The following is an 18,256-nucleotide window of genomic DNA, read 5'->3' as shown; positions in this document are numbered from 1 at the left end:
TTCACAGTTTTTAGTTTTTCTACTATGCCCCAGTGGGAATTGTGTCAAAAGCTTTGGCCAGGTTGAGGTATGCAGTGAGTACCATTTTGTCTTCATCCATTGCTTTGGTGAACTTTTGAAAAAAATCTACCAGGCTGAGCAAGTATGATCTGCCCTTGATGAAACAAACTGAGATGGGTCTAGTGTTTGGAGATTCCATATGTCCTGACTGATTAATTACATGATAAGTCTTTCCATGGCTATGCATATGATGCTGGTCAGAATTACTGGTCTGTAATTTCCTGGGTCTGTGTAAGGTCCTCCCTTATGCAGGGTAATGACTTTAGATGTTCTTCATTCACTTGGTACAAAACCTGCATGGTGGCTGAGGCTGAACAGTGCTGTTGGGGTGTAGCTAAATCATACTTCATGCTATTTAAGATGCATCCAGAGATATTGTCAGGACCTATCAATGCAGTATTTTTAGCTTTTGATAGCACTTTTAGGACTTCACCTTGTGCGATAGCTGAAGGTGAGCCAGTTTCAGTTATATCTTGAGAGACAGACAGTACATAGCAAGATTATGCATTCCCTGTTCTGAAGGAGGGATGGGCCTCCTTGAAACTGTTTACATGCATAGATCTGCAATTGTGGGGCTCCACACATCTGTTGACCTCACAAGACCCAAACATAGTGACAATTTTGAAACACGAGGAGAATAAATCTAAGATAACTTCCCTACTTAGGCTAGCAGAAGCATATCGACATCAAGCAGGAATGGAAATCAAACCACAAGTAGATAAAAATCAGGCAGCAAGTGAATGTGCCTAAAAAGCAAAAAAAAGAATATAAGGTGAAGAACCAGATGAGAAGGCAAGAAATGTGGAAAATCCATAAATATACTTGCAAGTATAGAAAACCTCTGGAAGAACCTCATGTTGATCAGGATCGAATGCAGGAATGGTTAATGAGAGGTGAATTTAAACCAAGAGATGAAATGTTAATATTGGCAGTCCAAGACAGTGGGTTACGTACACATTGGTTTACAGAGTCCATTGAACATGTGGGAGAAACAGACAAATGTAGATTTTGTAAAACAGAATTGCAAACATTTGCACATCTCATTGCTGATTGTGACGTACTAATGGCAGAAGGACTGTATACTGAAAGGCATAATAATGTGACGAAACTGTTGCACTGGGGATTATGCAAACATTATGGTACTAAAGTTGCTGAAAAACACTGCAAATATGAGCCACAAAACATCATAGAAAATGATGAAGTCTACATCACATGGGATCATCCATTATCAACAGTTCAAAAGATAGATGTGAGAAAACCGGATATAGTGGTTCAGGAAAAAAATACAAAAGTAGCATTGATCATTGCAATTGCTACATCCAGTGACTACAGTGTCCTGCGTAGAGAGAGACACAAGGTCATAAAATATCAGGATTTGAATGCAGAAACAACAGCAATGTGGAAGAAAGATACCCAGACAGTTCCAATAATAGCAGGAGGAACGGGTCTTATAAAAAAGAGTCTACAATTATACTTAGATGTGGTACCAATGCATGTAACTCCATATGAACTGCAGAAGGCATCATTATTGGGCACATTGCGGGTGTTGCAAAGAGCACTACTGGCTGACATCAACGACTGAAACAATACTAATTTCATGAACTTTGATCGTACTTTGACTAAGGAATGGGGCCCATTCCCATCACGGTATTTGAAACCCAAAAGATTCGGAGAAATTAAAAAGGGGAGAATGGTAAAGTTACTGCTAAATTCATCAGCCAGTAGGCTAACTATATCTTCAGCCTCAGCATAGGTAACATCATTCATAATCAGCTGAGTGCATTGCTGCATTGTGCTTTTGAGATTACAAACATAACTAAAAAATGCCTTGTGATTGTCCTTGGCATAAGTTGCTATTTTAGCCTCAAACTTGGCTTTGGTAGATTTTATTAAGCTCTTGAGTTGTTATTTCAGTAACAAGGGCTCTACATTCTGAGAATTACTGTTCTTACTTTAAGTCACATTTCTTTTTTTATTATAAAACTTGTTAGTATGGTTCCAATATGTGGGTTTGTTTTTGGGGGTTGCCCTGCACTTGTTCCTATGAAGTACAGCTGCATCTATGCAGGTATAGTGTGGTGGGGTACTTTTCTATGTATTCAGTGGTGTTAACTGGGTTTGGTGGGGATTTGAAGCTTGCCAATGTACCACTTATGAGTAGGTAGTTTGTTTTAAGAAATTTCTAAAGGTACTTTGGGTGGAAAGAATTTCTGGTTTCAGTTTTATTTCGAAGGCGACTGCTTTATGGTCAGATCTAACAAGTGTTAAAAACATGCAAGAGATGGTGCAAAATACCCCTTTATTAGTAAGGGCAAAATCCAAGATGTTATTCCCATAGTAGGTACTCTGACTAACTGTTCCAGGGCATTTGTATTGACAAAGTCCAGGAATGTATGTGCTTGTGCACTAGTGGGGGTGTAGGTTTCTCAGTCTATAGCTGGATAGTTCAAATCACCTAGGAAAATGGTATTGGGTTTAATACTGAGTGATTCTAGCTCATGTCGAGAGGCGTTGTGGCTTTTACTTGCCATAGTGGGAGTTCTATAGCTCGCTAATATATAGTACGGGACCTGAAGAAGCTCTAGTGCATCATGCTGCTTTACCAGACGTGATGTGAGTCTCTTCTGGATATAGATTGAGACACCTCCACCTTTCTTCCCCTCATGCACAGTAGCTGGTCTAAACATGTGGAAGACATTATATCCCTGCACAGCTGAAGTGCTCTGCATTGTCTTAAACCATGTCTCAGTCACTACACAGATGTCAATGTCTTCTAGGATGAGAAGGGCTTGTAGCGAGTGGAGTTTCTTGTTCGGGCTCTTAGCATTGATCAGTAACACTTTCATCTTTTCTTGTTTTGCTATGTTGGTATATTTATCACGTTGGTATTGCCTAAAAAAAGCACTATGGGGTGGACAATGTCTTTGCCAATAATCAAAATCCTAGAGGGGACAGATACAGGCCATCCCTGGCAGAGCAGTGTGATGTGTCAATGATATCCTCTCAAGCTGATTTGAGCCCTCTTTGAATGACATCAAAAACTAACCCAATTATTGAAGTTGATTATTTTTTTGCTCGTATCGCTGAGTTATCCTTGGAGAAGGTAGAATGATGCTCAATGCTAAGATCACACTTTCCATTGACACATAGTCTGAGAACTCTATTATGTCTCTCTTCATATAATTCAGGGAGGTACACCTCAAGTCATTGACACCAGCATGAACTATGACAAAGTCATACTGGTACTTGTTCAAAGACGAGTATATGTGTGATCTGACAGATCCTGGCACCAGACAAGCAACAAACTGTCACTCTTTCCTTGCTCATCCTGGTAAGATGCACATCTGTCTGTCTTACAATGGAGTCAGCTATAACACAAATTCAGCACATATACTGGTTGCCCCCATTTTTGCATCTAGAAATGTAATGCACTTACAACACTTATGTATTTATCTAGCTAGCCACTTGATCTGTGGTAGACCTTTTAGAGACATAGTCTGGGTTAAAGAAAAGACATTGTTTAAATTCACATATGATCAATAATACAGCATTTAGCATACAAATTATATTCACACATATTTTCAAAGTTTATAATGGAGATTCAACAGCTATATACATTATAGTAATCAAAAGACGACAAAATGACAAAGGATGACATCTCAGAAGGTGCCTATAAACAAGAGCTGGGATTAATGCAGAATTTAAAGTTTAATTATAAAGATTAATTATTAAGAAAGATTGCACTGCAATGGATAGGAAGTTATAAGAAAGCAGGGATTATGATCTGATTTAAAGTGCAATAATTCTAGTATACTAATTGGGCAGGAGGGGATAACACATTAGCTGTGTAGGAGTTAAAAAGTGGAGAAAATAAAAACATATGACACATTCAGTCAGGTCAATATATGGAGCTGTGTGCAAAACTGATTATAATGTAAAATGATTCTGAGTGAAGAAAGAACTGTGTCCACAGTTTAGAGCCTATAAGTGATAAAGCAATGTTACTACAGTTTAGTTTATATGCAAGTCCTATTACCATAGTATGTTCCCCTGTATGTAAATGAAGAAGGTAGTGAGAGGATGACTGCATCATTCACCTTGCAAGGTAGGCTCTGGATTCAAGTTTTAGTAGTCTGAACAGGAAGGAGCAAACAGAAAGGGTCGACACATTCCTTAACAGATAACCAGCTGGCCTTCTCTAGTAGAGAACAATGATGGTTTATAATAAAGTGGAAAGCAATAAAGCCTACAGATCAGTTAGGAGCTAGTCCAAATAGATGCTACTTGTTTTTTTGAGGATACAATATCTACTCTCTGAGGAAATGAATCTTGTAATTCTTTCACGCTCAGTAAAAGAGGGAGTGAATGTTTGATTCAGTATTTTCTACACAGATGCGAAAGTCCAAAGACTGATCTAGCCACAGTCCAACATATTTACATTGTGTTGTTACTTTTAGGCTTAAACTGGAGTAATAAATAATGAACTACATGATGAAATAAGTTTACTCCATAGCTAGGAGTTAAAAAGTCTTTATGTTTGTCTTTTTCAGGATAAGTTGGAGGCCATTATGTGTTGGTTAGTCAGTCAGTTAGGTTTTGTAGGTAATTTTCCTAGTTTGATGACATCAGTTTGCTCCATAGCTAGGAGATAAAAGTCTTTGTGTTTGTCTTTTTCAGGATAAGTATTAGGCCATTATGTGCAAGTCAGTCAAGTTTTGTAGGTAATTTTTCAGGGGATTATAAAGGATAGGTCTGTGGGTGGACAGTGATACTTGATCATGTTGTCAGTATATAATAACATTTATATTTTGCAGTGGACTGCAGAAAAGGCCTCACTGAGACAAGACAATGGCCAATGATAGAGCTCTGAGGAACACCATCAGAAAAAAGCTCAGAATTAGAAATTATACAACCAACTTTCACAGAGAAGGACCTGTCTGACAGGTAGTTGGTGCACTGTTTATAACATCAGTAAATAATCATAATTTTTAAAGTACCTATAAAGAAGCTTACGGTTAAATAGATCAAAATGTCTTGCCAGGACAGTGAAAACAGCAAATGTCATATGACCTTTGTCCATATGAACAAGAAGGTCATTTTTTAAAGTATAATCTGTAAGAGAGTTCCTCCTTCTCAAAAGACTAAGTTGATGTTCAAAAATGTTTTAAGCATGTGAATGGTTGGATGTGAGCATGATTCTTTCTAGAATTGTCTTTAATATGTGAAGGATGGATAGTGATATAAAGTCAGAGGTTACTTCAGTGAACTTAGTGAATAAGAAGACTTATAGACTGAGATGAGGTTTCTGCTTTATCCTGATGTAAGATTCATTCCCCTTTCTTCTCTCGTTTATTCCTTATTCTACCTTCCCTGTCCCCTATGAGGTTTATAGACATTGCATAATGTTTTGGTCTACACAAAAGATTTCTAAAGAAACAATATTCATAACCAAAAGGAAAATTACTTAGACCTCTAACTGAAAAATGCTGAATCAGCAGCAAACATATGTGAATTAGCCACACAATCTTCAATTCTTATATATACATTCATGAACTTTTTAAAGGACTATTTTACCTAGTGCATGTTTATCAAACATAACCCTTAACAGGTGTTCATTTAAATTTGGAAAACACTACAGCTTTTTAATTTGATATAATGCAAAAACTAAATATCACAAATATAGTCAGACACCCAATTACTCATTAAACATTGCAAAACTATTATGACATGGTTATACAACTAATTCTAAAAAATTAAAACTCATTATCAGGAAATTTTCCATACTATGTATCACCTTTATTTTGATCTTAATTCAAGTAAACAGGAATAATAAGAAAAGTATAAATGTACATCACAATTCAGTTATCAAATGACATTTAAATATAGGAAACATTACATTTTTATTGCCCCTGCTTTCTCCTACTACTGTAACTGTGATATGACTAGTAAAAGAAATAAATATCATCCATAAGTAGAGTTGGGGTCACATAACAGAGATCTAGCCAGACTAGACCGGTAATTTAGACTGGTAGACACAAACTTGGCAGGCACCATATTTGTCTGAAAGTGAAGTGTTTGGCCTCTATAGTAGTTGCACACACTTCCTTACCATACAACCTTGGTAACAGAAATATAAAGCAGTACAGGGCAGATAAAATGTCACATATGATGCAATAGGAGGCACATTGCTTGCCACCCCCCAAAAAAAAAAAAAAATAGAGTTTGGTATCAAACAAATGATGTCAATGCCAAGCTTTGGGACTGCCATTTAATAAAAAATGCAATGTTTTAAAATCTGATATCTGATTTTTAATAATTAAGATATATAACATTGTATATGTAGATTACATAAAAGTATGCCATAGAACAACAATCATTACCTATACATACACCAGAAGAAAATATATTGAATAAACAAGCTTATAACGTTTTGCTGTACTCTACAGAAAAAAACAAAATCATAAAAATGCCTACAGGATGAAATATTGAAATGAGAACTATTCCTGCATAATTATACTTTAGAATCAAACATATGCTTAGTAATTGTAACTTGGGCACTTATATACTCTACTAGAATTCCCACATAAAAATGTACACACTAAAACTGCAGAGGGAGCATACCGTTAAAAAGTTTTAGTTAGTGTAACCAAAAACATGTACAAGCCAAAGCAGTTGGATTCATTCCAGACCATCAGAGCAGTAGATAGAAATTCATCCTTAAAAGAGGTCACAGTCATTCAGAGTTGAATTAGGCTGCTGGCAGAATGGCTAAGGCAGGACAAGGTGAGACACCTGTGGCATCCCTATCATCTCGGGGTGAGTGCGTCCACGGTGATGCACATTGAAGGAGGATGTATGATACAGTTTAGAGCTTCCTCTATGGCTTCTGTCACTTATGACCTTACGATGGTGTCAGTGCATCACTAAGTGGGGCAGACACTTGTTTAACTGTACATTCCCAGCTTTCATTTACATGGCAGGAGTACCCACGATTCTTACAGGAAAACAATGCCGGTGGCCTGATGTCTCTCCCCTCCTTACCTGTCCTTCTAGCTTCATGGTAGCTCAGCCTTCTTGCCAGTCTGTGGACATAGGCCTAGTGAGAATAGCTTGGACCCTTTGGTAAGAGGAATGAGAAGGGGGGATAGCATTCGCAGCGGGCTGATGGTCTTGAAGAAACTGCAGAAGAAAAAGCACAGTTTATAAAAAAAAGACTTCAGAATCTAAGCAAATAATTTGTAAAGATGTGACAAGGTTAACACACAAATGAAATTATTACTGAAAGCATGATAACAACAAAAAATATAAGTGGCAGTAAATAAAGAAGGCAGTAACAATGCAGAAAGAATACAATGGTTAAATAAAGAAAGCAGTATTAATGGAGAAACAACTGAGGTTGTGCTTTTATAAGGGGAGTGGATAAAGGGCTGTCCAAAAACTTTTCGCAGATGTGATTGGTGAATATCCAAATCACACACACAACTAATATTAGACAAGTGATGCCAATATAGTAAAGATTTAAAAGTACTGAAACTGACAGACTACTTAAATGTTCTATAAAATCTACTATAAATATCACCTCGAGTCTCACCTGAAAAGTGGTTCTAGCCCAGTTAGACTAACCCAGTCAACAAAGGATAAATAAAGGATAAAAAAATAAGCAGGAGACAGGACAAAACTGATGGTGAGTATCTTTGTAGTCTTTAAAGATACAGTTAAAGCAGGGATGATTAGACAAAGCAGAGGTTTGTGATACGTTTTAAACTGCTATGAGTTTTTTACAAGTGTTATTATGCTAAAAAAGGATCCACAGACATGGTAAGTACTGGATAGGCCAGTGTTCCTAAAACTGCTGCAGAAAGGCAAAACAGCATGAGGAAATACACTGAAATCTTACTAATGTATGATATACGTAACTTGCAGCTTGGATACCCATGATGGGTAGTTCATATGCAAACAGGCATCCTAAGTTTCAGTTTCTGTGGTACATTTTCTTAGCAGAGCAAACTACAACCCCCAATAATGACTGCACAGCAATGCAGTCATGGGTTGCATCAAAAAATATGGACAGGTAAAGCATAGCACAGCATATCCTTAGACATCCAGACAAGTCATGTAGAGGTGTCGGTAGGACACAGCAGAAGGGAATAACCCTTCAGTATGGACCTATAGTTTTCAGAAACATCTTGTATATCCCACTGCAGTTCCACAGTTCTGTGACTATGACATTTCACATAGGCAGAGTGAATGAGGCTATATTAGACGGGTGTCTGTGAGTCAGACTACAGCTGAACTATTCAGTACAGACTGTTACTGCAATAACAGGATCATACCTCTCAACCTGGAAACATCAAAATTCTGGATAAAGGCTCATGAAAAATAGGACAAATCTGCATGCTGGTTAACATATGTAACACTGCCTTTTCCAACGGAAGTGTGGGATACCGATATTCAAATACAAATTGAAGAACAGACAAAATATTAAACACAAAATATAACCAGGACAATAGAGTTTTATTTATATTAACATTTGAACTCATATAAAGCTAAATTGTATAAAACTAAAATGCAATGTTCTTCTATAAAATAAAACTTGCAGTAGTGTATTTTAGTCTTCTGTTAAGTACAAACTTGCAGTATTAAAAGTACTGTATTTTCATTTTTTCTGTTTCCTAATTGTGTGTTTCATTGAAGAGTGTGCTGTGTGTGTGTGTCTCTGCTATAAGAGGGGGTTGGTGGTCTTATCACTTCTTTGTTATCTAATATTTAATAGCCTAGAGGGATTCCTCTGTACTTTAAGTGCTAGCCACAAAGTTTGAGAAATCATTTTATGCTCAACTTCTGAGAGACTTGCTTGGCTACAAACATCTGCATTAGAAGCTAACATTAAGTGAAACTTGCAGTAGTGTATTTTAGTCTTCTAAGTACAAACTTGCAGTTTTAAAAGTACTATATATTCATTTTTTCTGTTTCCTAATTGTGTGTATCATTGAACAGTGTGCTGTGTGTCTCTCTGCTATAAGAGGGGGTTGGTGGTCTTATCACTTCTTTGTTATCTGATATTTAATAGCCTAGAGGGATTCCTCTGTACTTTAAGTGCTAGCCACAAAGTTTGAGAAATCATTTTATGCTTAACTTCTGAAAGACTTGCTTGGCTGCAAACATCTGCATTAGAAGCTGAAGTTAAGTGAAACTTGCAGTAGTGTATTTTAGTCTTCTGTTAAGTACAAACTTGCAGTTTTAAAACTACTGTATTTTCATTATTTTGGTTTCCTAATTGTGCATTTCATTGAACAGTGTGCTGTGTGTCTCTCTGCAATTAGTTCTTCACCCACCCCCTCTCCCTGTTCTTGTGTTGGTATTAGTGCTGGTGGCTCTGGAATTTACCGGCACTCCTGTAAGTCTGTATTAGAATACTCCTCCTGGGTCCATCTCATTTTCTCACTTAACTGAGTACAGTGAGATCATATACTGAGTCTAGTGTTCACTCTACTTAATACAGAGAGAAGATTTGAGAAGGCCAACCCACTTAGCTTCTTCCTTCCTCTCTACTTGCACTTAAAAAAATTTTACTTTATTCATCTGCTTTTACTGTATTTGTGTTTCCTCCTACTTTATTTTGCTTTTCTTAAAAGTACTCAATTTAATTTATTCTGCTGCATTTATTACTGCTTGGTAGTAGCCTAATTAAATTGTAACTGTTATTCTAAGTCTTTTGGTTTAAGCACTTGGCCTTCATACGGTATCTTTTACATTAAGAAAGTTTGCGGTCTGCACTGTTGTGGCAGGACAGGTAGCTTACATCCTTCTAAGCAAGGAATTGCTGATTGAAGGCCCAGTGTCTGCTATTCTAAAAGTGTATTAGTTCTGGCTTAAGCACTTGGGATTCAGGCCAGTTATTCTACATTAAGAGGGTTTGTGGTCTGCACTCTTGTGGGAGGAGAGGCTGGATTCTGCCCTTCTGAGCTGGGAATTTCTGGTCACAGGCTTATTGTGCCTGCTTATTTGAACTGTTTTTTTCTGAAATTGGTGTGTCTTGTTGCTGTAGCATAGACCAGATACAGGCCTGCTGAATCTAGCTTTGTTTGTATAACCTGAGCACTGATCCAGGCCATCTCTTTTGGAGAAGGTTCCCCTGCACCCTAGTAGCAAGAGTGTGCAGTTAGAACTTGTCTGATTGAAGACTGCTGGAACAGGGCTCAGTTTTGAGCTTTTTTTCTGGTTAATTGGGTAACTTGTTTAAATCAGTTTGTTCATTTTCTATTGTTTTATATATATAAAAAAATTTGCACTTTATTCATCTGCTTTTATGGTATTTGTGTTTCTTCCTACTTTATTACTAGGGGCATTGGCTACTCTAATCTGCAATATATAACAATAAGTATCCTTTTTTGTCCATTTAAAGTGTTTTTTGATTGTATCTGCTTTATTTTCTGAAAAAAAAAAAAAAAAGCTAGTTTTTCCACCTTTCTAAGCTAGTATAGTCTAGTTTTCAGGTTAGTGCTGAATTCAGGGCTGTGTTACAAATCTCTGTGTTTGCCCATACCTTACTTGGATAGAAGAAAGTTTCTCTGTTCACCTGTGAGAGACGGGAGCTTTGAGCAGCCTATATGTCCCTGGAAGAGTGGTTTCAGCCCAGAAATTAGTAGTTTATTGGCCATGTTGGGCTAATTTCTATCTCTTTCATTTCCCTGCTATAAATACCGCATTTGCCTGATTTTGCATGCCGGGCAGCGCCGGTCAGCTAGGGTAAAACTATTCCTGGCTCCACAAAGTCTCCTCTTCAATTTTTCCCTTGGAACTAGACAAACTTTCAACTTAAGCACTCAAGCCATTCATTTCTCAGCCTGACACTTGCTCAAAACTTATAGCAAGCACTTATAAATCCTAGCACTAGACCCTCCTGTACTGTACAGAAGGACAAGGTTCTCTATTCAACCTTACCAGCCATCCAGTAAAACAGTTCACTGTACCTATCCAGGCATGTCCAAAGAGCAGTTTCAGGTGTACTCTCCAGTCTAACTGGTGAATCTGGGCATTTTGAGGCAAAGTTACAACTGCCTCATGCACACAGACAACCCTCTCCTCCTACCACCAAACACTAATACATACAAGAGATGCAATTATACAGCCAAACTGAAGGCTAAGCTCTCTCAACCCAAGACTGAATCAGACAGTCAAGAGGAGAAGGGAAATACTTGCATCACACCACCAGTCTCACATAGACCCATTAAACCAGCACTGGCAAAAACACACATAAATACATGAAAACATACTTGGAGGCTCTAAATAAAAATCTGCAAAGCCAACAGAGATCTCCAAAGCAAACATTAAAGAAACCTCCACCCCCCAACACAAACCATGAAACATATACTTCACAAAAGCAGTGTGCCATGCAATCACTGCCCTTAAGGCAAAATAGCATATCCAACATACTAGTAATAGGTGACTCTATAGTCGGGCACACTGACGTCCTACTCACTAGGCTGAATAAGGAGAAGGTTACTGTTAGCTGCCTGTCGGGTGCCAAGATCCACCATATAACACAAGCACTCAGGTCACTCCAGAACAAGTACAAATATGACTCTGTCATTGTCCATGTTGGTGTGAATGACCTGAGCCATACCTCCCTGGACTACAAGATAAGAGACATGGAGGAACTCTCTGATCACGTAGCCCAGGCCAGTATGACGCTGACCCTGAGTAGCATCCTGCCCTCACCAAGAATGATACCACGGTATAAAGAAAAAATTCTCGATTTCAACAGTTGGCTAAGTTTCTGGTGTCATTCAAAGGGGATCCAGTGTCTGTCTGCCTGGGATGACATGCTCGACAAGCCACGCTACTTTGCTAGAGATGGCTTGCACCTGTCAACCTTAGGCTTTCAAATACTGGTCAAGGCTCTTGTCAACCCCATAGTGCCTTTTTTAGGCAAGGCTAAAAAGACAAAACTACTGCCGTAAATAGCACAAGTAACAAAAAAACTGAGGATAATGCTACTCAATGCCAGAAGTCTAAACCTCAAAATGCACACACTCGAGGCACTCCTTAGTATGGAGAAAATCAATACTTGTGCAGTAAAAGAAACCTGGTTGAAGGCTCCAGAGAGCACCCCAGCACTACCAGGCTACAACTCATACAATACATTTTGGCCATAGAACCCAAAACGAAATACAAAAGGTGGGAGCGTATCCATATTCATCATGGATACCCACACCCCCAGGTTAATGGCATAGCATGATGCTTCAGAGATCATCCACGTGCAACTAACAATGGGCAAAACTGCAATTCAAATTGTAGCTTGCTACAGATCACCCACCATGTCCCAGGACCCACATTCCGTGTTTCTGGAAACACTGGGAAACATAAAGGTCCTACCAAACACCCTAATATTGGGTGATTTAAATTACCCAGACATTAACTGGGAGAACTACTCAAGTACTAACTCCCTTGCCCAACATTTCCTAGAATTTATAAACTCAAACACCCTGTTTCAACTGGTCAACACTCCCACCAGAGGTGAAAACATATTGGACCCAGTCATCACCAACATGGGTGACCGGTGTTCCACACCGGAGGTCAACTCCTCGCTGGTTAGATCTGACCATAAACAAATCACTTTGGATATCCATATTCTGCCCCCACCCCTGGACAAGGAAACCACTGTGAAAAACTTTTCAAAACCAAATTTCACATTACTTAAGACCGAGGCGGAAAGTTTCAAAGCCCCCATGCTGCAGGATAATGCTGTCCAAGCTGCAAAATCATTTACTAATGCATTCTATGGGCACCTACAAGAATGCATGGATCATGCCATCCCAAGAAAAAGCAAGACTCACTCCTCCAAGAAAAGGAAACCAGTCTGGTGGACTCCTGCCATAAACAAGCTATACAATAGAAGGAGGAAACTAGTGCAGAAAAGAGTAAAATCCCAAGAAGGGAAGACATCCCTGATCAGTATCAGCAAGAAACAACGATCCCTCATAAAATCATCCAAGGCGAGTTTTGAAAGAAAAATTGCCAAGGACTCCAAAGAAAACCACAAAGCATTCTTTATCTATGTCAAGAATCTAAGTGGCAATGCTCATTTCTGCTTGGAGTTAGTGCATAATGGCACAAAATACACTGAACCGAACGATATTGCCAACTTCCTTGCAGACAGGTTCAGCGCAAACTTCACCCCCCTCTCACCCCCAAAAGGGCCCATAACCATACCAGAAGAATGTAGAGTCCCTGAAATCACAGACACTCAGGTTAAAACAGCCCTCTCCAAAGCCAAAAACACAGCATCAATGGGACTGGACAGTGTCCCAGGCTGTGTCCTACATGAGCTCAAAGACGAACTAACCCCTCACCTTAATACACTATTCAAACTCAGCCTCTTCACAGGCTACATACCCATAGAGTGGTTCACAGCAACAGTTGTTCTGCTCCACAAAGGTGGAGCCACAACAGACCACGGGAACTATCGCCCTATAAGCCTGACTAGCTTGGTCTGCAATGCTATGGAGTGTATCATACTCTCTCTCTTACTTTCAAAGAGCTTGTATTTTTTTTTTTTTTTAATTGCATTGCACACATTCTACCAATTCTTAAAAAAAAGTTCTATGTTCAAACTACTAATATATATATATTGTTTCTGTTTTGTCATGTTGTTCTTCTTTTTTCTTTTGTTTTTATTGTATTATATTTCTTTTCCTAAATTTTTTTTCTCCCCCGGCCAACTGAAAAAAAATATATGTATCCAGTTGGACTAGCCCGGTCAACAAATGTAAAATAAATAAATAAATAAAAAATCATCATGGAACTCATTAACAGAGACATTGGGAACATCCAAACACTGGACCCTTCCCAGTTCAGCTTTGTTAAGGGCAGATTATGCCTCCTAAACCTGGTGGACTTCTTTGAGACAGTTACCAAGGCTATAGGTGAGGGAAAGGTGGTACACACAGCTTACCTAGACCTTGCTAAGGCCTTTGACACCATTCCCCATTCTGGTATTATAGACAAGCTCACCAGCCTGAACATAAACCCCTACATCACAAGATGGGTTGCCAACTGGCTCATGGACAGAACCCACATGGTGAGAGTTGCAGGAGCTAGGTCCAACTCTAAACCAGTTACAAGTGGCATTCCCCAGGGCTCAGTCCTAGGACCCCTCCTGTTTGGCATATACTTATCAGAGGTACAGGCAAACACAGGAGGACTATGGCTGACCAGGTTCACAGATGACTGCAAACTAGGGGCTATATTTGACTCTCTGGCTGACACAGACATCATCCAAAAGGGTCTCACTGAGACAGATACCTGGTGTCAAAATCATGGCCTCAAGCTAAATGCCAAAAAGTGCATAGTCATCCCCTTTGGAAAAACAGTACTCCACAAACTACCACATAGGTGGTAGTCCCCTAAATACGGAAGATGTAATAAGGGATCTGGGGACCCAAGTAGATAGTAATCTCACCTTTGATAATCACATTGCCACAGTGGTTAGAAAATCCTTCTACATGGCCCACCTAATAACAAAAGGGTTTGCATCCAGATCAAAACAGGTCATTGTGCCCCTCTACTCATCAGACCCATCATACAGTACAATGCCCCATTTGGGATGTACCTCACAAGACACCTGCAACAGCTGGAAAGAGTACAGAAGTACCTCACCAAGAGGATCACTGGCCTCAAACAGATGTCCTATGCAGCTCGACTGAAGAAACTCCAGCTGTACTCAGTTGCATACCACCTACTCAGAGGTGATCTCTGACTGACATACAAGGCCATGTCCAACCCAGAAATGATGGACATGCTCTACCTAAAGAAAACCTTATCCCCTTGAGCCACATGCTCTAGGGATCTAAACCTCACCACAACAATAAATAGGACGTGCTGGGGGGATAGATTCCTGTCCCAGAGACTTCCCATGCTTTGGAACAGGCTTCCAATCTAAATTAGGCAGAGCTTCTCGCTAACACTCTTCAAAAGAAACCTTGATGAGTGGGGCACAGGGAACTAATCTTCACTGGCCAGCAACACTGGACATGGGAAACAGAAAACCAAGGCAGCCTAAGGCCAGAAAGCTCTTGCTTCTGGCAGATAGCCTAGAACCTACCTATGAACCTATGAACCTAACATTATTTGCTACTAAATTAAACTTGAAAAGAAATAATTATTGTATACCTATAAAAGAAACTGTTATTCTAAAAGAAATTGTGCTTGTTGTAAACTTTATATGTATCTGAAACACAAAAAAATTGTGTAATTAAATGACTAAAAATTCTGAACACTGTAAACTATTGCAAGCCTAAAAATTGAACTCTTTATTTGAATCCTTCTAGGTGCTACAAAATCTCCATCCCATCTTGTTGCTATACTTGAACTTCTAGCTAACTCCCATCTTCTGAAATGCTTCTGGAAAGACTATCTAAACTTCATCTTCAAATGTTCTTGCTCAAACATTTCATAATCTATACTCCTCTCCCTTCATTTCTTATGCTCAAACTGCTATCCCTCAAACTTCTTCCTTCCTTCTCACTCCTTTACTCATTTCTTTTTCTTTACTCTTGACTCTCATATTCTTTCTCTTATATTTTTTCTCTTCTTTTTCTCCTCACTTTATACTTTCTTCAATAATTCCTCAAGAATTTTCTTTGATTCTCATATAGCCTGTATCGATTTTAACCAATGTACAATGATGTTTTTTTTAATTAATAATTTATTTAAATTTATGTTTGTATTATTTATTTAAGATTAATTATTTTATTTTGAATGTGTATTGTTTTTATTATTTTTGAGATTTGAAAAAGTATTGTTCTTAAATGTTTTTTTAATTTAAAGCTGCTTTTTTCCTGGGCCTTCTTTGAAAAGCTTTACAAAAAATAATAAATATTAAGTAAAAATAATATTAATAAATAAATAAATAAATATATAGTTAAATATTCTTCAGAAATAAATAATTAAATAAATAAAAAAAATATAAAATATTATTAAGAAAAAAGCTTTTTATTAATTATTTAAATTTAACTAATTTAATTGCTTAAACCCCCATTATTAAAATTTTTAAACAGATTTCTTTTGATTTTATGTTGAAGTTATGAATGTTTTAAACTGATAATATTAATTCACTTCAGATGATAACAGTTGTGACTTTAAAGATTTTAATTGTACTATAAATTTATACTTGTTATTCAGAATTAATTGTTAATATAAAAGTTGTTATAAAAAAAAAAGAAGGAAAAAAAAAGAGAATATTTGAAATTAAAGAGAGGAGAATTAAAGATTTAAAAAGAAAAAGCAAAGAGAGAAAAAAAAGAAAATAACTTAAAGCCTACATCTTCTTTCTTTTTTTCGCGGAACCTAAGGAATTCATTTCGCTTTCCCATCTGTTCATCCTAAGCAATCGCATCCTTGGATCCCTCATCGATCGCCATTTTCCCATCACTGTTTCCAAAAGCTTGAAAGAAAGAAACAATAAAAGTTTCAAAACCAAAAAAAAACAAAAATACTAAAAAGAAAAATTCAGACAAGCAATAAAAGAAACCATTCATGGCTGTTTAAAACAAAGAAAAACACAAAAAAGTTTCACAGACCAAGAAAAGAAAAAATAGGAAAGTAGCAGGAATTCAACTGAAAGGTTTCAAAAACTGCACAGCATTAGCAAAGTTTTGTTCTAGTCCACTGACTGTATTCCACTATTCATCATTTTGTAATAAAAATCAAACCCAGCAAAACTTCATATTCCAAATAAATAAACCTGAAAAGTCTTGTGGTTTTGCTGAGAAATCAAAGAATGTTTGTGCAGCAGTTTTGTTTGCAAAGCATATAAGTATACCAGTGCTTTTGATGTCATGTGATTGTAAATAAACATTAAATATCATACTAGTTCTATTATTGCCCTATACATACTTTATACTTTTAATAACAAACTTATTTTAACCTTTGCTTTGCCCACTTGAAAAAAAAAAAAAAAAATGAAAAAAAATTGCACCTATGTTTTTTTGCTTTGCCGAAAAAATCATTGTTAAAAATTTTATTGTGTTATTGAAACAAATTTTTAAGTTGTTTAGTAATCTAGTAATTTTGTTTTGAGAACATGGTAAGAATCAGAATAGTAAAAGTGTGTTAGTGTAGTTATAAGAACTGAAATATGTAATATGTAAATAATAAACATGTAGTATGTAATAAATACTGTACATTGTGTTTGCGTGTGTGTGTGTAGTGTGTGTGTGTGTGTGTGGTGTGTGTGTGTGTGTGTGTGTGTGTGTGTGTGTGTGTGTGTGTGTGTGTGTGTGTGTGACAGAGAGACAGATATACCATGACCTCTTAGTTAAAAGTTAAGTCTGTGTGTGACCTTAGTTAGTTCTAAAGAAAAGTTCAGTAAAGCAAGTAAACTACAAAAATTCTTTAATCACTACAAGAACAAATTGCTACATATTGTTATATTACAAATTATACTTATATTTGCAACATTCACATTAACATCATCATTCATCATGAGACCTGAAGAATGATGAACCTTGCATGTAGGCATCCTGAGCCCTATTGTTTATTTGCATCTCTGGATACTGTAACTCTACTGCTGTGTTAACTACATGTACGGTTCACATATTGCTTTCAGATACTGCCTGCTTTCTTTACTACCGTAGTGACTTGCTGCCTGACTCTGCCTCTGCCTTTGCTGGATTGCCTGTCACAAATGTGCTTGTGAACACCTGCAGGAACTTCTAACACCTGCTCTGTTTGGATGAAATGAAACAAACAGCGGTGGGAACAGGGATTTAAGGTGAAAACACTTTTTTTGTGGTTTTTGTGACTTACAGTCACAGGCCTCTCTTTTTCACTTTCTTGAAACCACTTTTCATGTGTCGAAAGCACTGCCACTGCCCATTCAGTCCTGCCCAGTCCTCTTCCAGTCCACTTTCAGTAGTCCTCTTCGTGGCAGTTCACATTCTTTTTATGCACAAACTTGGCATGTATGTGTAATGGGTCGGCTAATTAATGTAAAAATAAAAAAAAAAAAAAAAAGTTTCCTCAGGCAGTTAGGCAGTTTTTCAATGCTGACATCATGACATCATCATGCTGACAGCAGGACTGCTGACCTGGATGGATATGTTGGTGAGATTGCAAACAGCGCCAAAAAAAAAAAAAAAAAAAAAAAAAAAATTTAAATTTAAAAAAATTTTTTGAATTTCAATTATCCAAT

General features: G+C 37.5%; 1 protein-coding gene across 16 annotated transcripts in view; it reads right to left on the bottom strand.

Annotated features, from left to right (window-relative positions):
• Nucleotides 1–5,834: 5,834 nt before the first annotated feature.
• The window catches only part of LOC122799766 (protocadherin beta-15-like), an 886,413-nt gene continuing 873,991 nt past the window's right edge, over nt 5,835–18,256 (bottom strand). For all 16 annotated transcript variants that reach the window (XM_044069056.1, XM_044069055.1, XM_044069058.1 and 13 more), the window contains exon 2: nt 5,835–7,239. In XM_044069056.1, the coding sequence (XP_043924991.1) occupies nt 7,126–7,239 (114 nt within the window). In that variant the 3' untranslated portion in view covers nt 5,835–7,125. The remainder of the gene's footprint in view (nt 7,240–18,256) is intronic.

This window comes from Protopterus annectens, chromosome 4.part0 (genome assembly GCF_019279795.1).
Source record: "Protopterus annectens isolate FY-2018-M chromosome 4.part0, PAN1.0, whole genome shotgun sequence".
Taxonomy (NCBI): Eukaryota; Metazoa; Chordata; order Ceratodontiformes; family Protopteridae; genus Protopterus; species Protopterus annectens.
The sequence above is the reverse complement of the archived record's forward strand: the minus strand, read 5'-3'. Positions and strand labels throughout refer to the sequence as shown.